This window comes from Xyrauchen texanus, chromosome 40 (genome assembly GCF_025860055.1).
Source record: "Xyrauchen texanus isolate HMW12.3.18 chromosome 40, RBS_HiC_50CHRs, whole genome shotgun sequence".
NCBI lineage: Eukaryota > Metazoa > Chordata > Actinopteri > Cypriniformes > Catostomidae > Xyrauchen > Xyrauchen texanus.
Genome location: NC_068315.1, coordinates 9929537 through 9953364, shown reverse-complemented (window position 1 = coordinate 9953364; position 23828 = coordinate 9929537). Strand labels below are relative to the sequence as shown.

The following is a 23828-nucleotide window of genomic DNA, read 5'->3' as shown; positions in this document are numbered from 1 at the left end:
CTCTCTATGTGGTCTCTCGTCTGGAGGTAGGGGTCTATCGCTCACTCCCCCAGGGTTAGGTTTCCAGAACCTCTGGTCAGTGTTTGTGTATGTACAGTATGTGAGTGTATGTGTATTTGTGTGTGTGTGCCTGGGAACTTTAGCTGATCGCTACTCAGTCAGCTGTTAAATTAGATTCCTCTGCATGTGCTTCAGCACAATGCAGCCAACACAAGAACTAGTAACACACACACATACACAAAGCTGAGTACTGGTAAACCAACACTCATTTGCACAGAAAATCTTTAAATAATTTGAAATGTATTAAATGCATTAAAGGTGAACACGGCAAACATCATTGTCCTAATCAGTCTTAGTTTCCAGTATTTGAACATCCTTAAAAAAAGATAAAACATTTTGTATGAAAATATGACTAGTTCTAAGGAATATTTCAATAATTACATTTATTTTTCCTACTCTCTTGGCATTGTTCCTTTCTTAAGCATACATCTCAGTAAATGTTGTTATTTATATTTAGAATAAGAATAAAACTATTATTCCAGATATTTTAATTCAATTTAGGCTGAAAATTGCATGCAAATTAATTGATCTTGTTGTAAGGATGTTTAGATATGTTTAATTAAAATATAAATTAAGAAATGTTATCAATATATTGCTCAGTTTGAAAGTCCTGACTGGCCAAACACAGCAACACTGACACAACCTGAACCAACTGTGTGAGTTTGGGGCGAAACCTGTTTATTGAACCAATGGCAGATGAGGGGAGTGTACAGGAAACGTGTTTAAAAACAGTGAGTATTTTTGCACCTCCATTTGGTAAATCAGACACTTTGTCAGTCGACACCATTCACTGCTGCATCCACAGATGCAAGTTAAGGCTTTAATATGCAAAGCAGGAGCTATACATCAACAATGTCCAGAAGTGCTGCCAACTGCTCTGGTCTCGGTCTCATATGAGATGGAAAGTAGAACAGTGGAATTGTGTTTTGTGGTTTGACGAGTCCAAATTTGTCGGGTTTTTGGACCAAAGGGAAAAGCACCATGCAAGCTGTTTTCAGTGTCTGGTCCAAAAGCATGTGTCTCTCATGGTATGGGGGTGTGTCAGTGTCATTCAGATACTGTCTTTCCCAGGGACATCCCTGCATTTTCCAGCAGGACAACGCCAAACCACATACTGCCCGGATTGCAAGTGCATAATTGTGTAAGCAAAGAGTGCGGGTGGTAGATTGGCCTGTCTGCATTTCTGATCTGTTTCCAATTGAGAATGTGTGGTGCATTATGAACAGCAGAATACAGCAATAAAGCATTTAATTTCATTAAAAGGGCATTTAATCCTCATTAAGGGATAATGCCTGAGATGTGATTGTGTACACATTAGGGGAAGTTTTGTAATTATGTACCATATTGTTATGATTTGTGTTACAGCAATATGCCACTCAAGGCCATGTGTTACCAAGATTTTCCCACAGGTAATGTGAGTTCATGAAAATGCAAAAGCACAACATTGAAACGGAGAGGTTAAACCCCCTTAGCTATGTTAAAATCAATGTAACTTACGGCCTCTCATGACTTATTATTTTTGTGAAATGGCAGCAACAACTATGTGATAAAAGTGACAACTAATGTTTAATAAATAGTCAAACGTAATAGTAATAATCAGTAGCAACAGTTCTTTGGCCAATTAATGAAGTTCAGTAGGCTAATTTAGGCTTTATACAGGTGTATGTATCAGCATTTTAAAACATCTTTAAAATGCTCATTCCATCAGAAATTTTGACTCTGCTGTGTTCATATATATATATGTATGTGTGTGTGTGTGTGTGTGTGTGTGTGTGTGTAAATAAACCTACATGTACTTTACAGTATGTATCTGAATTTGTGGTGTATATGTGGGGACGTGTGCAGACATAGATCCATTAGTTTGTGTTGACACTTCAAAAGTGATGAATGCTGATATCATTCACTGAAGCAGATTTCTTCCCTTTTTTACACACACTTTACGGGGGTAACAGGACAGCCTAATGGTCCTTGAATAAAATAATATTCCAGCTGACAAGCCATAGGACAGCCCTAATTAATAAAGGTTATTAAAAACTGTTGTCAGGGGACAAAACGTATTAGAGTGGTATTATGCAGCTGCTCAGGTAGGGTCTAGAAACTGTAGGTCAGAGGAAAAGAGAGAGAAAGAGATGGAGAATAAAGCATATTTTTTAGTGATGCTAAAACTGAAATTTGTGCAACTACATGGATAACGCCAACATATGAAACATAACTATATTGTCAGTGGACAAAACATACTGTATCTGACAGTGTATTATTAAGGATGGAATTAATACCATGTCAAGATGATTGATATATGCATGCATATGAGCCTTAAGCCTGTTGGACACCAAATGAGAAGTGCCGCATCGTGGATAGGACAAGGCTCGGGCATCGCACACAAAGCGTGTCATTGGGGTGAATGAGGTGGCAGTCCAAAACAGTGAATCAAATCACTGCAAATTGCACTTTTACAAGAGTTTAGTGTATTAAAAAAAAGGTGCAACTCCGCAAACTGAAATTATTATGCAATTTTTCTATAGCCTTAGCTGTAGTCGAGCTGTCAGACCACAAAAAGGTCAAACCCATGTATCTTCTAGCATAGGCTGAACACACATAATGTACGGTATGTCACTTGATGATTTGGGTAAAAATGAATGTAATATAATAGAAAATTATATGAGTGGCCCACCTGGGTTTTGGGCAGCCTGTGATGTTGTAGTCTTCTGCCTGATACATACTGTGTGCAAACCCCTTTACACTCTCATTTCTCATCTCTGCCACCCTTTTTCCCATTTTTGACCAGCATCATTAGGAAGCAAACAATTTCCTCTCTCTCATGATGTCATCTCTGTTCTGTTGTCACCAGGGCTGTGTCCGAAACATAAGGTCTCCCAGCCCAGTCAGTCAATGAATTCACAGACAGCATTTGTGTATGAAGGTATCTCTGTTTTTAATGATCACCATGCAAATATCTTGTGACAACAGTCATTATTTTTATATAGAACTGGAAATAATAATAAATTAAAAATAAAACATTTATTGGTTAAAGCAATAGTTCACCCAAAAATTATAATTCTCTAATAATTTACTCTAATTTAGATTTACGCTTATGCCGTCTCAAACTCAAATTACTTTCTTTCTTCTGCTTATCATAAACAAAGATATTTGAATTGATGTATAATGTGTTTATATTCATACAATGCTAGCATATGGGTCTAAAACTTTCAAGGTAAGTCATTCAACTCAAATGTTTTAATCCATTTCTTCAGAAGCAATACGATCGATGTTTGATGGGAACAGACCAAACTGCAACTCCTTTTTAACTCTAAATGTTGACATCTCAAGTCAGTTTTGCAATCATAATTTAAAGTGTGATTACACTTCCTTGTGCTTGGCACATGTGCAGAGCTCAACTCGAGTCATATGTCAACTCGAGTCAGCTTGGACGTTTTGGACCCCATTGACTTGCATTGTATGGACAAAAACACCTCATACCTCCTTTAAAAAAAATTTGTTTTGGGTGAACTATTCCATTAATTTACTCCTTTAAATTTCTCCTTCAGATGCCATTTTTATTATTTTCACCAAGCATCAAAGTGCACATGCTCCGGATTTAGAGATACATGCACGTATCATAGACAGCGAACATATATCGGTGCTGCCTTCAAAAACTGACCAGGTGAAGGCATCTTAGTAGACAAGATATGGCGCAAACATTGTTTCCAGGCATGCCTTGTTGCCTTCCCACCTTCATATCCTGCCTGCTAAGTCTGAACATAGGACAACTATAGACTCTTTATCTCTTGTTTCTATTTTTCGACCTCTTGGGATTTCCGAAAGTGTGTTATTGACTTTCACTAGTACATCTTTTGTGTTTTTCGTTTTATTAGAGTTGAGAAGAACAATGTTCAAGCCTCTCAAATGAGTTTTCATCCTGTGCAGTGGGTGCAGGGAGCAATCGACCCTGCGAGTCTGCGATTAGCGGAAGCTTGCGAGTTTGAACGAGGGAAAACACGAAAGGAGGGAAATCAGCTAGCAATGGAAATGGTGTGATTTGTCTAATTAAAATGGATCCTACTAGACTGCCAATATTTTTGTTTTCTGACTAAATGTCTGCTGTGTTTTGGGAACATTGTCCCTCAGTGTCTCCCTCCATCTGAAGTCTGGAAATAAGCATCAATATTAAGCACAGCAAAAGACTATCCACTTTCTGTTTACTCCATCTGCAGTAAACGCAGTGTGTGAGTGTGTGCAAAACTGCAAACTTGTGCTAACTTGTGAGTTAGACCTCCTAGAATCAGGACAAAACTGGGTGGTTCGGTTTTTAAACCTGCAGGAAAACCTTTCTGTACTTCTTTTGATTTAATATCACAGACTTTTTAGCTCTTACCGGAGTTCAAAGAATATAAAAAACAGCTTATTTATATATTATGATGCACACTAGCTCCAAGGGAGGAATATATGAGAAATAGTTGTTTACTGCTTTTGAAGTGCCTGTCTTTTCCCTGTATTAGTCTTTGACTGGAAGCTGTAGGGGCCATAGAGTCATGTGCTCGGGTCCTGTGGGGGCAATAATATATCCTTGCAGTGTACCTACAGGAATAGAGAGATAGAGAGAGGGAGTGATGTCTTTAATGTTGAATGTCTGCATATCTAAGATATTCTCGCATACACATCACCACAGGGCTGTAGAGAGAAAAAAAATATACGGGAGTGTGTATATTTATGTGCATATGGCTGTGTTTGTGACGTCACGGCCACATTGGATTCGGCACTGTTTACGTAGTTTATCAATGATTTGATTTGATATGATTTTAAAGGGAATAAGTCCTTAAATTAGGGTCTGTTCATCATTTAAGCGATCATATGAATCACTCAGATAACAGTGGAAACTATTCCTTAAATCCCAGTAAAACTTCATTTGTCTGCTCTAGAGTTTCATTGCAGATCTCAACTATGACTCAAACTGTGCTCAGATTTCCCAAGATACTGAAGTCTTCACACTTAGACAAATGTTGTGTAATTGTAAGGAAATAATTCTCACTCTCCAGCCACACTTCTCCTTCTAACTCTCTGGAACACAGCAGACCTTTAGGCTTCTGTTGGTTCCTAGTCCCGTCGGCCGTTTGCATGATAAATCTCTCACACACATCTCGCACTGCTGTCACCAGAAAGGATTTTATCATCTGGAAAAACAATAGCAGTCCTATGCTGCTGGTCTCACCATTTTCAAACACACACACATACTGAGTCCGCGGCTTCCTCACAGCAAAATTTCACCCTTCAAACCAGCTTTCTGTCACGGTGTTACAATGAGGTGAGACAGACACACCACAGCACCTCTCATTCATACGCTTGAATTCAACACACACACACACACACACACACACACACACACACATACACACACACAGCAACGAGTGCCAGTGAGGAGAGTGTGTAATAGAAACCAGAATGAATGCATTGGCCTAATAGCTGGGAAGGAGAAATGGACCCTATGAGTCATATTGGAATAGATTACGTCTCTTTCTCAGAGGGAGTTCCTTGCCTTACCCAAACACACCCACACACAGTAACACAACCTCTCACAAGGTTCATGCCCAATGCGCCCGGCAGCACCGGGAAAGGACCTGCGCTTGGCCGGTGTGAGAGAAGAAGCTGCCCAGCCTTGGAAATGATTTCCTAAGTACGCTTGGGACAGGCTTTTCAATCCAATTTGCACCAGCAGAGTGCTTCTCAGTAATCAGACTAGAGGCGTGGCATGAGGCCTGCGGCTATGGAAGCGCTCTGCTGACAGCTGATCGATAACGGCTGGCCCCGACCAGCCCAAATTCACCCTTCACTTAATTTCAATTTCAAAGTACTTCATTGGGATGATTGTTTTACATACAATATTGCCAAAGCATCAATACACACAGAAAACAGTGACAGTAACACACACACACACACAAATATCATTAATGGTAGTAGTTATATTAACATCAATATGCATAATACAATGAAGTCAAATAACATAAAATAAAATAATAAAGTAATAACTCTATTTCTCTCTCTTTTTTCCCTTCTTACATAATTATGCTCGAATGTGCATGTACACGCAGATCTGTACATTTTACACTGTTGTAAAATACAATGTATATAGTAATTTCCTGAGAAACGTCCGCTGCTAACACTGAAAGTCCACATTAATTAGGTGTGTAAGATCAAAATCAATTCATTAAAACGAATAATGATAGTTTGCAACACTTTTTTTCATTGAAAATCTATTCAGAGGTAAAAGAAAGTTTAAATTGGCTAACCGGAAAACAAATGGCACATCCCGTTCCATTTATAAATGTAAACAAAATCATTTAGAAAATTCTGTCATCATTCACTTCTATAGCATTTTTTTTTACAATGAAAGGGAATGGTGACAGAGGCTAACATTCTGTGTAACATCTTATTTTTTATTCCACATAAGAAGGAAATTCATAGGTGTTTGGAATAACATGCGTTTGAGTGAATTAGAATTCTTATTTATCCCTTTAGTTGTCTACCGTAGATGTTTTGAATTTATACAGTTATAGATAGACAATCATGTAGTTTTAGACATTATACTGATATAACAAATGAGGACATATATGTAAACTCATAATGAAACATTATCACATTTATTAACCTCATCAGCATACCACTATATAGATCACTATATATAAATATAAAAATTATACATTTCTAATAATTATTTGGATTTTCCATAACATTAAATATCAATGACATTGATGGATGAACTCCAGAGACTCTCTCTCTGTGTGTGTGTGTGTGTGTGTGTGTGTGTGTGTGTGTGTGTGTGTGTGTGTGTGTGTGTGTGTGTGTGTGTGTGTGTGTGTGTGTGTGAGTATAGATTCATTTGAAAAGATTAATATGAAAACATGTGGTCAGGTTAATGTAGTTCCTGATGTAGCAGGTCTTTCATCCCCGCTGGTCTTGTGACAGTCACTTACACGCCTGTCGAACTCACTCGTGAAACATCTCAAACTTCAACCAGATCTCGGTGCATCTGTGATCTACCCCACTGAGGATTCTAGACCTTCCCATATTTGTGTCGAGAATTTTCAATCTTTTACCAAGAGCATTAATCAAAAATTGCATACGGCCTCATTTTGAAATTGATGAAAGGCCTTGAGTTGTTGGCAATCTTAGTCTCCATCCATCTTGCAGCCTGTGAAATAGCTGTTTGTGGCCCCAGTAGTAAAGGTAAGAGTTAAATCTCAGCTTGAATGACTAGGATGCCCCACTCGCTCTCCCCATTGGGAAGGAAATAAATTAATTTAGCGAGCATCGGCTGGGGCTCTGAGGCTGGCAGTGGGGGAACGAGGTTGAGGGTAGATAATACCATTTAGCTCATTGAGGAAATCATTTACCAGTGCAATTTGACGACAAGGATCGAGGGAGGGGTTTTTAGTGTGGCAAGGCTTCAGTCATATTGATGGAAATCCTTTTTTCACCCACGCTCTCTCTCTCTTTCTCGTTTCTGTCTTCCACATTTATAAGCTATCGGAGTCTCATTCTACAGAACGATGTGGAAAGGGCACTGATTAAATAAATGCCGCCGCAGTGGAGGGCTGTATTAAATATCAATTTCTGATTGAAGTTTATCAAAAACAAAACCGCAGAGCGAGTGATTTTTCTTTGCTTCGCAGCCTCGAGTTGTACTTTGCTTAGCTCAGACCAATAGACTCACAGTCTATGCGTGTTTGTTTGTAGGGGACAGTTTGTTTTGTGTCCCCTTATGAAGCCTAAATTAATTTCTTGTGTGCTTTTCTTAACAGTGATGCGCATCTTCAAATCATAAGTTATAGTTTTAGACAGATATAGATATTTAAGTTATAGTTACAGATAATACTCTTTTCTGCTTATCACAATCTCAGTTTTGACCTCATTATTGGCCGATCTCACTTTTTCTTTCCCAGGACTGATTTCAATACCAGGGATCTGCTAATACCAATCTCGATCTAATACCAGTGTGCTTTATCCTTCATCAGTTTTCCTTGTATTTACAGTATACCTTATTGTGTAGAACTAATTGGGATAACTCTTTTATGTAAAAAGAAACACAAACATATAGCTAAAAAATACTTTATTATAAAAGAGAGAAAACATAATAAAATACATGCAAACATTTTTTTTGTTAACTAGAGAAACTGATGCAATAGCAATATTAACAGTAATTCCAGTAAAAATCCACAATCCCGCAATAATTTTGTAAAATCTAAATCTAAAATCTATACTTGCATAAACTTTTCAGAATGATATATATATATATATATATATTTCTTTCCATACAATGAAAAGTGAAAGATGATTGATGCTGTCAGGCCCTAACATTTTGCCCAGCATCTCCTTTTGGGCTGCACAGATGAAAGAAAGTCACACAGGTTTGGAACAACACAAGGGTGAGTAAATTACAAAAGTTTTATTTTTTTAGTTTTATGAACTGTTCCTTTATTTCGCAACTTCACTTAAAATTTGAGTTGTAAAAGTGCAAATTTAAACAGATGTATCAGTCAAAGGTTTTTGTGTTCGACTTCAGTGCAACATTAGATCTGTCCATGGTGCTGAAGTCCTCGCAGTTCTGTGCTAGTGAACACAGAACCAGGTTTCTGAAGAAAACTTTCAACACTCCAAGCAAGATGACTTCAAACATTTCACTACAAATTTTCTCTCTCATCTGTCTCTCTCTCATCCCTCTCTCCCTCTCTGTCATCTCTCACCGACCACACTTCATGTAGTGATAACTCTCTGACCACTGCAGTGAAGGACAGTCCCAAAGGTTCAGTCTTACCGCACTTCCACTTGGCGTCTGTGGTGGAGTACGGTACAAGCTCAGGCCATCACTCAAGTTCTACTTGACCGCAGCCATTTCTAATGGGAGCTAATCTGGCGTCAGCTCTCTTTTCGCTTAACCTTTTGAAAAAAGAAAAAACTAATGCACGCTGAGAAAATAGGAAAACACGGGTCAGCCGGGTTTAGAGACACAGAGCTGAATACCTTCAGCACAGGTGTTAGATTATGAGGTTCGCAGGTGTATGAGCTGGAAAAGAAAAAGTTGTTGAGCTGGTTTACTGACTGTTTTAGCCGGTTCATCACCCTTCATATGCACAGGAAGCTGCTTTCTATCGTTCATCTTATCTTAAAAAAATGTGGCTTACTCGACCATTTACCTCGCTGAATATTTCATAGCATGGAGCCAACACACACTGCGATAATAAGTTGATTTCAAGCGACAACCATTTCCGAAAGACTTTACAGGCGTGCATGTTGCTCACCTTAATTCCCACACCTGACTTTCTGCCCAGAGTCCAAGATGAAGAGGAGACCACCACTCCTTGTCAGCCTTATTTACTGTTTTTCAAGCCGCTGGACAGCCCTCACCCCCACTGGCGCTTTCAGACGCGGGGGCTGCATCAATACTGCTTAATGTTTTAGTGAATTACAATATCCACCTCAGGCTATGACCGCCTCTCTCTTTTTCTATGTCTGACTAAGCCACGGAGAGAGTGAGAAATGGCTTTGGTGGTGCAACATGAGCAAAGAAAAGAGAGGGAATGAGGTGGATGAAAAGGGGAGATGGATGGGTAGATGGACGGATACTCTGACAGAAAGGCACGCTTCAGTATCAAATCAGTAAAACATCTACACTTGTCAAAATTGGAGTTCGACACCCCACGTAATGAATTGCATGTGCAGGCATGTGTGTTTGTGTATATAACACGTTTCATCAAAAACCAAACTGTACATTGTGTTCTTGCATCAGTATCTTGGTTTGAGCTCCTGCACAACATGGATTGTGTCAGAGTGCTAGAACTTTAAGAGACCTATAGAAAAGTGCAAACAGATAGAAAGAAAACTTGTGGATGTAATACAATTCCCTGGCTTCCACCTTTCTCACCCTCCACGTCTGTCCGTCGCACGTTCGGCCACGGACGAGTGCGTTTTTCATTTGGATAATGGAGCATTGACTCTAATTGAGAGGACAGCCTCATTTGTTTGCCAACATGTCAATGGCCGGGCCTTTCATTGTTTCCACTACATTTACATTAATGCATTTCTCCCCACTTCTATTAAAACCACGGCCCTCCCTGGCCAAGGCTGCAGCTGCCTAATGCTGCTTAGTCAGTGAAACAATGTTAATAACAATCAAGCAGAAATGAGAAAGAAAGGCTCTGCATTTCCTACGGCTTTTCATTGGCCTTTTGTAATGGACACTGGATGAAAAGGCGGAGGGGTCTGGAGACAAAATTTTGCTGAGATTCCTTTTTTAATTGTATTTATAGGTGTTTTAGCCTCTATTAGGACAATTGACAAACAGGACCACAGGCCGGACTCAAACAGGTGTTCCCTATAAGTCCACAACTCTGATATAGTGGCCCCAAAAAGATGTACTGTATTTGGACACTACAAGGTATAGTTTACCCAAAAATGTAAATTCTGTCATAATTTACTCACCCTTATGTTGTTCCAAACACATATGACTTTCTTTGTTACCAAAAACACATCAGGAGATGATTTGTTGGGTGAACTATCCCTTTATGCCACACTTAAAGATGTCTGAATATTGTTGCAAAGTGGCATCTGCAAAGAAATAAGCTAGACGTTTCCTCAAAATTAACTTTATTACAATTTTCACTATTTGCAGAGTCAGTTTCCCCTTCAGTTACACAGGTGTCCTAGCAGAGAAATCAAAGGTTTAGCTTATCACATTAACATTTTCCACAACGTTTTGTAAGTATTTGGCCACTAAACGGAATTGCAAAAATAAACTATGTTTTCAAAACAGCTTTCTGAATATGCCCCATATGTTCGAACCAGCAGATAGTCCCACCCCTCAACTCACATTATTGGTTGAGTAATGTTGGGGCGAGTCTATTTTATAGTGCCACAGAGACACAGCGTTTATATTTTTCGAGAAAATTAACCTCTGAATTACTTTCTTGTAGTTGTCTCTGCAAATTAAACTGTGATAGAAGGACGTATTTTAACAAACTTTTTTTTTTTTTTTTTTTTACGTTTTTCTTGAAGAAAATGTTTGTACTATAAATTTCACTTGGTACACATTTTTTATGTATATAATTCAAAGGCATTTATTTTTAAGTACATTTTGGGGCCACTGTACAGTATGTCACAAACACTAAACAACAGCTCTGATTCTGCACATTATCTTTTTGCACTGGACAATTATTTATTTATTTACTTTTTATTCCACATTATCTCTTAATGAGAACGAGGCTCCCCTCAGCGAGTGTGTCGCATTTCAACTCCATGGATGGTCCAGTGGTGTAATGAATTATGTTTGCAGTTATTATGGGAGAGGATCACTTGTCGTCTGCATGCAATACTTAAGTATTGTGCCAAACATGTGGCTTAAGTCATTTGTGACTAGGGGTGTCTGGTATTTCTTTTAGCTAAACAGATTTTGATTAATTAAGGAGCAGGTATAGCGAGTGGGTGTAGGAGGGATCCATTACCCAATGCTTGGCTAAAGGATCTGTTAGATTGCTTCTCTTTGCCATGAGCTTTCTGGATGGTGTCAAACTCCAAGGTTTTAAATTTGTGTAAGATTAATACGTTGATATGTTTCCCAGAGGGCAGCTGGCTTTTATATAGCGAGATCCAGACATGTACAGTACACAAACACACGCATAGAGTTTGTACTAATGACCCAGTTGCACCTGTGCTGACAACAGCACTCTGCCCCAGAGAGTAACCCTCATCTGTCATAACACAAACACACACACACACACACACTAGAATACACACACACTTACATATCAGCATTTTACCATCGAGATTAGCTGGGTCATCTGTCATCACATATACGCACACACATTACACTACCTGAGAGATTATCCCTTGTAAGTCAACACACATACACACCTGCATTCTGCTCATGTGAGAACTTGTCATCTTACACACACACACACACACCCTAAAGTAAGGCATCTGAGCATCTGCAGTACCAATGAAACACAAATGTGCACAAAAATCTAGTTTAAAGAACCCGTGAAATCATAATTGGTGTTTTGTTACTTTCGGTCCATTTTTATTAGCTTTTAATCTCTCCGTAATGAGTATAGCCAACATAACATAGCTAAAGCCTACTCGCTATTTTAAAAAGGGAGTGTTCCCTTTGATATGTCCCATCCAGACTTCCTGTTTCAATAAGAGTTAAAGGAAAGAAAACTGTGCTCATTAATTTTGCACTCAGTAAGTTTTTCCTCATTAAAAAAGTTTTATACCTAAAGAAATGAATAGTAATTTTCAAACATGTTTATAAAGTAGACCACTCTCATGAGATGAGAACTCTAGTACCCTCATGTGGGCAGCCATGTTAGAATCACATGACCAGCTGAATACTGCTGGCTTAATCTCAGTAACCTCCTTGTTATTGGACACTTTCACTCTTGGATTAAATTAATCACATGTGGCTGATTGTGTATAGTGAATTTCTATAATGGCATCTGTAACTGAAAAGTACTGATTTTTGATGATGCTACATCCACATCACTAGGTGTCACTGTCCAAAATGGCATAAAATGATTTTTTTAGCTGCATGCCAAGAACACTCGCTAAGACAATCTCCACCAGCACAAATTATGACACCTGTCAGGGAAAGAGAAAGAAATGATGCTGCACCACATCGTTATGTTCGCTGATAAGATTAGAAAACATCGTGTTCTTCTGTGACTCAAAACGAATGGGAAAACAACAGAGAAAAGAATCTCATTTGCATCCTCTTCAATGGAGAGAAATGGATGAGAAGAAAGAAAAAGCACATTCATTTACATGCTGATACACAGAGTGAAAGAAAGATGCAGAGAGAAAAGACACCCCTTCACACAGAGAGTTAAATGAGGGGGTAGATACTCATTTAATTCCAGCACAGAGACAGAGAGAAAGAGAGTGCATAAGTATGACAGAGAATGAGTGAAACAGAGGGAGGTGGATATGAGGGAAAAGACGAGAGGGCCAGTGAAAATGGGAAACAGTGGCATGTATTAGAAACCTGTAATTTAAATCAAAGGTTATAATCAAAAATGTATCAGTTAATTGATCTCACACATGCTGCTTGCCAAGAGTGCAATTTAGAATCCTGTCACCTGGGCTGCAAATCTATCGAGCAATGCTCTATAAAGTAAGTTTGTTGTCTTGTAATGATCAAGCAGACCTTTAATGCTCTCTGAGAGCTGATATGATAGGGCCCACATGAAGCTTTTCACCAGCCAGGACCCCACTTGTCTCGTTGCCACTGCCTTGCTATAATAAGATAAGGAAAATTCCTTCTTTTGCTTCCCTTATAATACAGTTATTTCTGGTCCTCTAATCTGATCGGACAAGAGTGCTGATATTTAGTATAACTGCAGTGAAATTATTAAAATGTACTAGCCATACTGTGTTTAGTATGGAGGGACTAAAAACGGTTCATGGAAAAAAATTCAAACAAACAAACAAATTTGTAGAACGTAACGGGAAAACGGAACAATGGGGAACAAAGTAATGAAAAAAGTGAATGCAGGTAACCAGATATAACTGGTTAATTTCGTTCCAATAATTTTTTAATGAAACCAAAGACCAAAGGGTTTATCACAGTAACTTTTTCTTCAACTACACTACTTGCCCGAAAAATTAAACATATGCTTCGATCCTGAAGGAAACGGCAGCATCACACATTTCTTTGCCTAATTGTGGATGTTGCATTCTGTGAATTAAGACCTTTTTACTACATATACTGTACATGCAGATACAATGTAAACATTATTAGAGATAAAAAGTATTTCTCAGTTGTTTCCAATTCTTCACTGAATTATTGTTAGATATGATGCATTAATACAGATTTGATGCTGTCGAGTTTTGGCTGAGATTCAGATTTGTAATTAAAATTATACTTAACTGTTAATTAACTGTATGCTTGTTATGATTTCTATGCTGATAAATCCACCACACAGGGAAAAAATTATAGCTTTTTTTTTTCACTTATATGGCTTATTTTAGGCTTGTTTTTCCAGACAAGGTTGCTTGTTTCTCTTGCAAGATCAGGCTACACTACAATTGGCATTTCACCCACCCCTTAGCGCAGAGCACTGTCATTTTAAAAAGAACATTATTAACCGTTCTTTTATTTTGTTGTAACTGGTAACCTTTAGGAAAGAAGGCTGCCGAACTTCTGAACCGAAATGAAAAAATACAGTTTTTGCTCAGAATGACCCAAAATGAACATTTAGTTTTTAGTCCCTGCTTTAAGCGTAAAAAAGTATGTCAAACTAGCATAAAGATCTCAATGCGGCCCCTGCGTTGTATTCTGTATTCCGTCGTACTCCACTTCTTTAGGCATACAGTAGGATTTGCTAATAACTCAACTTCTCAGATGAATACATGTCACTGTGAACGAGTAATATGAAAGCAATATCACATTCAAATATTAGCATGGCTGTGATTCAGCCATAGAATTGTACTAGATTAATTATAGGCTGTTGTTAAGTGAATAATTGGGCAATAATGTGCTTCTAATAAGGGCAGCAATGTAGGGGGCAGATTTAACTCTACAAGTTGTCAGCAGTGTGTAAACCGAGATCTGTGTCAGCTCTTGGGTTTCATCACAATCAGTTGTTTGAGGCTTATCATGTTGCATGGGGATGTGTATGATTCAGATTGTCAGGTACATATCGGAGAGATCCTGAAAACCACTCTGCTGTTATCATGGAATTAGATCCCATTTTTTCTCCTATCATGTGTTATTATGACACAGACAGACAGGCTATGATTGCTGTTGCCACGTCTTATTGTGGGCTTTTAGAGCTAACTAGGCTGGATTAGCATGAGAAGCTCAAAGGGAAACTACAAATTCTGTCATCATTTACTCACCCTTATGTTGTTCCAAACCTGACAATCTGACTTTTCATTCTTCTGTATAACAAGAAAAAGTTCAGCAGCGTATGACAGCCTCAGCACTTCCATTGCTTGGAACTATGACTTTAAGAGTAAAACTGATCCAATCTCTCTGTGTTTGTAGGGTAACCAGGAGGCCCCAGCTCCCCCAGAAGCCATGGCTCAGCCATACGCCCCAGCACAGTATCCTCCCCCTCCGCCTCAGAACGGGTTGCCTGGCGAGTACACCCACCCTGGGCAGGACTACACAGGGCCCAGCCCGGTCCCTGAGCACGCCGCAGCCCTCACTATCTACACACCTACACAGACACACAGCGAGCCACCTGGCACTAACAGCAGCACGCCTTCCCTAACAGGAACTAGCAGCATACCAGTGAGTACCACAAACCATCACATAAAATGGGGATGGGTAGTAAATGGATCAGTTAGGAATTAATAGAATAAAAGAACTATAAAGCTAGCACAAGCAAAGATAAAAACAGAGGACAAAATAAAACATTGAGAGAAGAAACTTTCATTCTCTATTTAAAGAGTTCTTCTGCTTTCTCTCTCATCATGCCAGTCTGTCCATTTTATCCGGCTTTAAGCCATGGCTATCACATGGCTCCGTATCTTAAACCCCACAGAGCAATTTAGCATGGCTAACAATATCACAAACGTCTCAATGGACCACTTAACGAGGGCTGCCCAAGTGCTGTATCTGAGCATGTGACAAGCCCATGATGAAATAAAAGATATTCTGAGAATGTGTATGTGAGGGTACAATGTTCTTAGACCCAGTCCCATGGGCAAGTTCTATCTGTTATATCTACCCTTTCTTGATTCCTTTAGGACTTTGATTAGCACATTCACACACTTAGAGGAAACCAAGAAAAAACTTTAAGCTGAAACAGAGCTGAATCCCAGGGGGTCATTTGATTTTATAAGAAGGGCTGTTCTGAGGACTTTACTGTGGCCTGACACCCAAAGTTCAGACAACCTCACTCGAAAGCCCCAAACCGAAGCAAAGTTCCCTCTGATTTTTTAGGATTTTTAAAAAATTTGGTTAGTCCAATCAAGTCACACATTCCACAGATAATTTGATTTAACTGAAAAGTCATTATCTACTCAAGTTGCATGTTTTTCCCATGAAACAAAATCAAGCTGCAATTAAAGAATTAAAATACATAGCGACCACTAACTGCCAAGTTCAGACTGTAAGTATATACAGTATATATATATATATTTATGTACTGTATGTTTAGGCTATATGTATATAGCCTAAGCATTTTAAGGCACCTTCATCTACCTGTATTAAGTCGGGATTTGAACCAGGAACCCATTTCACGCTAAACAAAAAACTATAACATTAGACAATCCTACTTTACAACCTCTGCAACTGATACCCTTTTAAAAAAATTATGATACCCCTGGCCCCAAACACTTATGGAAGTGAGACAGAATAAGATGGAATAATGGAAAGAACAAGTGAGATATATTAATTAAAGAGCATAAAACTTTTCTTTAAACCAAAAAGAACCACGCAGTCTTCCTGGCCTTTGGAAAACCAGAGAGAACGCAAAAAGGAAAAAGAAATGCACGGTTAAAAAAAATCTTCTTATTTTTCTGATTAGGATATGTGAAAAGCTCTGAGGTGGTGTGGTTTAAAGGAAGTAGAAATAATCCCAAGCTCAGCAGATCACAGAGTAGCGAGGTTGACAGGCCTTGTACAGCCACCTCAGTTCTGGCGGGGGTAATCTATGGCTCGATTGGAGGATGTACTTAAACTGTCACTTGCCTAAACCACAGGGGAAATTCTCTCTTTCTCCCTCTTTTCTTTTTGCCCGTGGAGGATCATTAGCAAAGGAGGAACAGTATACCTCAGAGAGTGGATGGTAATTACATCAGATCACATTTCACATCACAACAGCACAAACTGTAGATGCTTTGTAAGTTGACGATAAAAGACTACTTACCTCACTTTAGAGTATGTGCTTTAACTGTTTTTCTCTACAACTGTTAAAGAAATAGTTCAACAAAAATGAAAATTCTGTTATCATTTACTTACCCTATGTAGTTCCAAACCCAAATGACTTTCTTTTTTCTTTTCTTTTTTGCCATGGAACTTAGAATTTAAAGATGGAATTTAAAGATTTCAGTCGCCATTCATTTTCATTGCATATTTTTCCATACAGTGAAAGTGAAGGATGTCTGAGGCTGTCAGTCCCTAACATTCTGCCTAACATCTCCATTTTCCTTGAGAGAAATAAATGCATTTGAGCTTGGAACAACACGAAAGTGAATAAATGATGACAGAATTGTTGTTTTGGCGTGAACTATTACTAAAATGGAGTGTCATATTAAATACCTTGTGTAGAATTGACTAGTGATTTGCAACTTGCTCAAGCACATCCGCACTGCTCAAAGGAGCGTGATGTTATGTTATTAAGGGAACACCATAATTTATTCTTGGCCTGCTTACCTGAGTAGTTTTACAACGCTATTCACCAGGGTTTTTTACAGTACTATTTAGAAGCCCCGCCACGGCAGGTAATATATTTTAGTTGAGTTGTGAGCTTAAATTGAATGTGATAAGAGTGAAAGACTGAATGATGGTATATATATATATTTTGAATAATTATTGTCCTTATTGACACCCACGTTTGCTGCACCCAAACACGAACATACAGCGCAACTTGATGTCCAAATCGCAAACAAATCGCTCGATTGGTGTGGTTCTTTTTAATGAATCAGTCAGACCGATTGGCGAATCAGAATGAATCGATCACAGAGGTCAATCATTGGCTGAATCAGTCAGATTCAGACTCAGTCAGACTCACTTTCTCACTTTCTAAGTGAAGTGTGGAATATTATGTTTGACTAAAAATGAGCCGAGAATTGTTACTGTGTAATGTAACTGTAATTATTAATTAGTTGTTCAAATGGCGGCAACATATAATTAAATACACATGTAACCGGTTTTGCTTAACCCACTCCGAACAGGACTCGAACTGGCGTCTCCAGCATGGGAGGCAGGCGAGCTAACGAGGAGGCTAAAGGCGACAGCTCCAGTCAGCATCAGTCGCTAGTGCACCTCTTGAGACCAGGAGAGTTTGGTTTACTCATACCGCACAGCTATCATGTACCAGCTGGCTCTCGTTACACATGCATGTCTGCAGTAAAGTTTCAGAATTTTTTTTATATAAATCATGGTATTTTAATGAATAATTAATTAAACGATCATATTAATATGTAACGAAAAAATGTTTTGCTGTTGATTAGGCCCAAGTCCTGTAGGAAGCACTGCCTTTCAAAATAGTGCTACAGGCATAGCCACTCAGTAAGACTTGGTCTTTGATACCAGCTAAACTGGTATCAAAGGTAAAATTACCATCACTGTCTAATTAATTGTAGCTTTACCCTAGACTGAAAGGCCAGTGTCTTCTTTCTAAATGACAGGTGACAAACACCATTTGTATTCCTCTTTCAGTGGAATGAGAGATCATAGAATCAGAGGGGAGGATAGCAGAGGTGTAGAAGAACAAAAAAAGTATAAAGCAGCTCAGGCTAATCCCTTTAAGTGAAGCGCTGGTTTGGCCCTAATCGGATGTAATCTACCTGCTTGGCAGCTTTCCAATCAGATAGTTTCAATTATGCGGTTGTAGGGGCATTCTGAAGGGGGAAGTGCTGAGCCGAGCACTTTGAAAGTGATTTGCAGATATGACTGAATGAGTGGGGCTAGAAGAATGACTTAACAGGAGTCATTCCCCACCCAGCCACACACACAAATAGAAGCACACTTAATGCATTCAAACACACAGCTTTTATGATGTTAAAAGGGGAGAGAGGGCTTCGATGTGTGGCCCAAGGTGGTCTTGTATGATAATGTTCTGGCAATTATATCTTTGTGCTGCTTGGCTGCTCCATTCCTAGAGGAACGTGATGAGCAAAGAAGTGGTCCCGCAATGAATCGCTGCTCTGTGTATTACAGGAAAGCTCAGCTCCATGGAATGGGTACTGTATAACGGATGCTTTTCACAGACAGTGATGAGGCATTTCCGCCTTAATTTAGCAGTGTAAATCTATCAAACTTTAGATTTTTTGTGATGTAAATTTTTTCATTAATGCAGCCGGATGCAGCAGTTTGGGAGAGAAAGAGACACAAGCAGACAATGTGTTTGTGTTTATGTTTGTGTCTTCTGAAGTTCTCTTACGAGAGGTTCTCTCGTATTGCGTAAGCTAGCTTACGCTACGGGAAAGATTCATCTTTTCTGAGATATTGAAGCCAAAAAATTATCCTTAATTTTGTATCATTTGTCAACGCAGTGCAGCAACTGCAGACCTTGAGCGGGCTAGCTAGCGAGCTCATTGGTTGCTCTGCGGCAACTGCTGCAGCCTATAGACGAACTTGCGTGAACTCGCGCCCAATGAGAGGCGCCAGCGCTCACTGTCCCAAAGCCCGCCAGAATGGGCGTGGCTAGGGTGCATATAAGCGCAGTTCGTAGGCTGGAACCCTGATTTTCATCTCTTCAGCGAAGCTCTTCGCATCTCTGAAACTGCAAGAAGCCGCGTCGCCGTTCGAGGGGCATCAAGCAAGCTTGGACAGCGCTCGAAGAAGCCGGCCGCCGCCACCTTCAGCCATCCTGCGAGCTACGCCATCCGGCGACGTATCCTTTTAAAGCAAACTAGTTCCTCAGTGAACTTCACAAAAGAGCACGAGCGTCTTTTTAAAGATGCCTCGCACCTGCGGTTCATGCCGCACCCCTCTCAGCGCCGGAGACCGCCACATCATCTGCGCTCTCTGCCTGGGACTGGGGCATGCAGAGCTCGCCTTCGCTGATGGCGGATGCAACCTCTGCTAGGAGCTTCCGATGTCGACCCTGCGGGCTCGACTCGAAGCGCTCAGGACCGAAGCCACCGCGCCGCCTTCTGTTTCGCCGCGCCGGAAGAAGCGCCGCTCCCAAAGGCTGCCGGAACCGGGTTTAGAAGCGACTGTCTCGCCGGAGCCTCTCCCTCGAGCATCGCGTTCACCCTCTCCGCCCCCCCCGGGACGCGCAGTTGCCGCCGAGCGGCCAAGCCGCATCTGCTCTGCATTCCATGGCCGTCTTGCAGATCCTCCAAGTGGACCTTCTTCAGGAATGGGATGAGAAAGGCAGGCACCCAGAGGCTGTTACAGATCTAAGGAGCGCGACGGACCTCGCACTTCGCGCCACCAAAGCTGCAGCTCAAGCCCTAGGGAAGTGCATGGCCTCGCTGACTGTTACCGAGAGACACCTGTGGCTAACGCTAGCCGACATGGGAGAAGCTGAGCGCTCCACGTTCCTCAACGCGCCGCTCTCTCCGTCCGGTCTCTTCGGTTCCGCAGTAAGTGGCATTGTTGACCGTTTTTCGGAAGTCCAGAAAGCCACCCAAGCCATGAATCTCTTCCTGCCTCGCCGTGCTAGCTCCTCTGCAGGCCGCCCACGTAACCAGCCTCCTGCACCAGCATCTTCACAGCGCCCAGCTCAACAAAGCCAGACTTCCCAGCGTCGACAGGGCGGCCGCCCCAGATCGTGCTCAGACAGCCGCCGCAGACCGCCGCCCCCCCGCGGGCCTCGGCCTAAGATTGCGCTGAAACCTGAACAACCGAAGTCCTCCTAGCTTTGTTGAAAAAACGACGGCTCAGTCCCGCCGCGGCCGGACCACCGTCAAAGCTTCGCCCCCTGTCAGTCCCCTTCTCTCAGGCTACTACAGTGGTGAATTCAGCAGCCAACAAGCCGGTGTTACTACCCGCTTGCCTGCACTCAAACACCGTTTTCACGGTGACACAAAAAGATCTTGTAAAGAGCAAACATGTCTTATGTGTAGAAAATGTGCCCACAATCCAGTGTTCACCCCTACACACAAGCATTACACTTCCCGTGTCCCTATCAGAGCACACTCACATAAAGCGGGCACAGCCCGCTCAAGTGTTAGAGTCAATAAACGCGCCCACGAGCCCGTGCGCGCGTCCCCTCTCTGCCCGCTCTGTCTCACGGCCAGCAAACACCTCTCTATGTGTAAGTCCCGTGCCCGTGACTATGCTCGCGCATCACTTAACAGATGTGACTCTTTCCCCATTCATCTCAATCGGGAAGTCACTCACAGAACAGCATGTCCCTGCTGTCTGCGAGCAGTCATGCATAAGCACAATAAGCGCGCTCACACATTCTGTTCAGCCCGCTGTGTACGGCAATCAGGGCGACTCGGCCATTCACCCTCTAGCGTTACGCTTCAAAGCGTGGGAAGCTATCCCAGGGATATGCAAATGGGTGTTAAGCACAGTAAAACAGGGCTATTTGCTACAGTTCGATCGCCGCCCTCCCCGCTTCAGGGCGCGGCTCGAAACTACTGTGAACACAGAAGAAGCAGCCTGCATGCTTCGTTCAGAAATAGCAAACCTTCTGTGCAAAAGGGCCATAGAGAGAGTGCCGCCTTCACTGAGCGAGTCGGGGTTTTACAGCCGTTATTTTCTTGTCCCCAAGATAGACGGCGGCCTCAGACCAATATTAGATCTCAGGGTTTTGAACAACGTGCTTGCAAAAAGACCGTTCAAAATGCTTACAATCAGGAAACTCCTCGCGCATGTGCGCCAGGGGGACTGGTTTATTTCTCTCGATCTGAAAGATGCCTATTTTCAGATTCAGATAAATCCCCGTCACAGGCCATTCTTGAGATTCGCCTCGACGGTCAGGTTTATCAATACACCGTCCTTCCGTTCGGCCTGTCCTTAGCACCCCGTACTTTCACGAAGTGCATGGATGCGGCGCTCGCACCCCTGCGGAGTCAGGGCTTGCGAATTCTGAACTATTTGGACGATTGGCTGATTTTGGCACAGTCACATACGGAGCTTCTGTCTCACAGGACAGTTCTCCTCAGTCATCTGAACAGTCTGGGTCTTGCAGTCAATTGGACCAAGAGCTCACTACAGCCCAGTCAGGCAATTTCCTTCCTTGGAATAGAACTAGACTCTGTGGCAATGATGGCTCGCTTATCTACACGGCGCGTGCGATGAACAGCCTCACGCCTCTGAAAAAATTTCAGAGAGTGTTAGGTTACATGGCCTCAGCCGCAGCAGTACTTCAGCTGGGTTTACTGTGCATGCGCCCGCTTCAGCATTGGCTAAACACCCCCGCGTCTCGCCGGGCGTGGGCCACAGGCCGCCAGCCAATCAGAGTGACTCAGACCTGTATATCAGCTCTGCAGCCTTGGACGGTGGCCGAATGGTATCAGCGGGGAGTGACGATGGGAGCTGTATCTCGCCGAAAAGTCATCTCGACAGACGCGTCCAACACGGGTTGGGGCGCTGTCTATGGTCAGTTCAGGAAAAGCTCCTTCACATAAATTGTCTGGAAATGATAGTGGTCGAGTACACGCTCGTGCGCTTCCTCCTGGTCATTCAGGGTCACCACGTCCTGGTCTGTTCGGACAACAGATCTGTGGTATCCTATCTAAACCGTCAGGGCGGTGTCAGATCCAGGAACCTCTTCCATCTGACAAAACGCATACTAAGTTGGTCCCAGGGCCACCTGCGCTCGCTGAGGGCAACACACGTGCCAGGCCACATGAACGACGGCCCAGACAGACTGTCCAGAGACAATGTTCCCCCAGGGGAATGGTCCCTGCATGCTCAAACAGTCCAGAAATTATGGCAAATATTCGGCAGAGCAGAGATAGAGCTCTTCGCGTCAGAAGAGAACTCTCACTGCCCAGTATTTTTCTCGAAAAGCGAGGACGCGCTGGCCCAGGACTGGCCCAACCGCCCGCTTTACGCCTTCCCTCCCATCTCGCTATTGCCACAGGTAATGCAGAGGATCAGGGAAACGCGTCACTCGGTGCTCCTCATAGCCCCGCGCTGGGAGAATCAGACATGGTTCCCGGAGCTTACGCAGCTGTCACTGACAGCCCCGTGGCCCATCCCAGTGAGAGCAGATCTCCTCTCTCAAGCTCGCGGCACGATCTGGCATCCCCACCCAGAGCGCTGGGCGCTGCACGCGTGGGTGATCAACGACTACCCGTCGCTTTGCCAGAAGGAGTAATGAACACTATCATACACGCTAGAGCCCCTTCCACGAGAAGACTCTATGCATCCAAATGGTCGGTGTTTTCAAAATGGTGCACCGACAGAGACCTGGACCCACGGACATGTGGGGTGTCGTCACTGCTCGTGTTTTTACAAGAGCTGTTGGATAAGGGCAGATCCCCATCCACGCTCAAAGTGTACGTGGCGGCCGTCGCGGCGTTCGCCGAACCCCTGCACGGCCAGTCACGGGAAAAACAAGCTGGTCATCCGCTTCCTCAGGGGAGCTAGAAGGATGAACCCCCACGCCCCATCGGTTCCTATCTGGGATCTTTCTGTAGTTCTCGAAGCTATGAAAGCCCCCTTTCGAACCGCTTGAATCTGTGGATTTGAAATACCTTTCACTCAAAACCGTTTTTCTGACTGCCCTGTCATCAGTTAAACGTGTGGGAGACCTTCACGCGCTGTCTGTCAGCGCTGCGTGTATGGAGTTTGGACCAAGTGACTCCAAGGTCATTTTAAAGCCTAGACACGGCTATGTCCCCAAGGTGATCGGTACTCCTTTCAGAGCACAGATTATTTCCCTATCGGCTCTGCCAGCATCCGATAGCGAACGCGACACAAATCTCCTTTGCCCAGTCAGAGCACTGAGATTGTATACTGCGCGCTCCGCCTCTTTCAGACACGCTGAGCAGCTTTTCGTTTCGTTCGGAGGGCGCACCAAGGGTCTCGCCACCTCGAAACAGACACTGTCTAGATGGATAGTGGATGCTATTGCTGCCGCGTACGCGTCGAAAGACCTGCCATGCCCGGGCTCACTCCACCTGAGGCATGGCCTCCTCGT

General features: G+C 42.2%; 1 protein-coding gene across 7 annotated transcripts in view; it reads left to right on the top strand.

Annotated features, from left to right (window-relative positions):
- LOC127633263 (RNA binding protein fox-1 homolog 3-like) overlaps window positions 1-23828 on the top strand; it is a 569814-nt gene that overhangs the window by 479419 nt on the left and 66567 nt on the right. For all 7 annotated transcript variants that reach the window (XM_052112226.1, XM_052112224.1, XM_052112220.1 and 4 more), the window contains one exon: window positions 15092-15340. In XM_052112226.1, the coding sequence (XP_051968186.1) occupies window positions 15125-15340 (216 nt within the window). In that variant the 5' untranslated portion in view covers window positions 15092-15124. The remainder of the gene's footprint in view (window positions 1-15091; window positions 15341-23828) is intronic.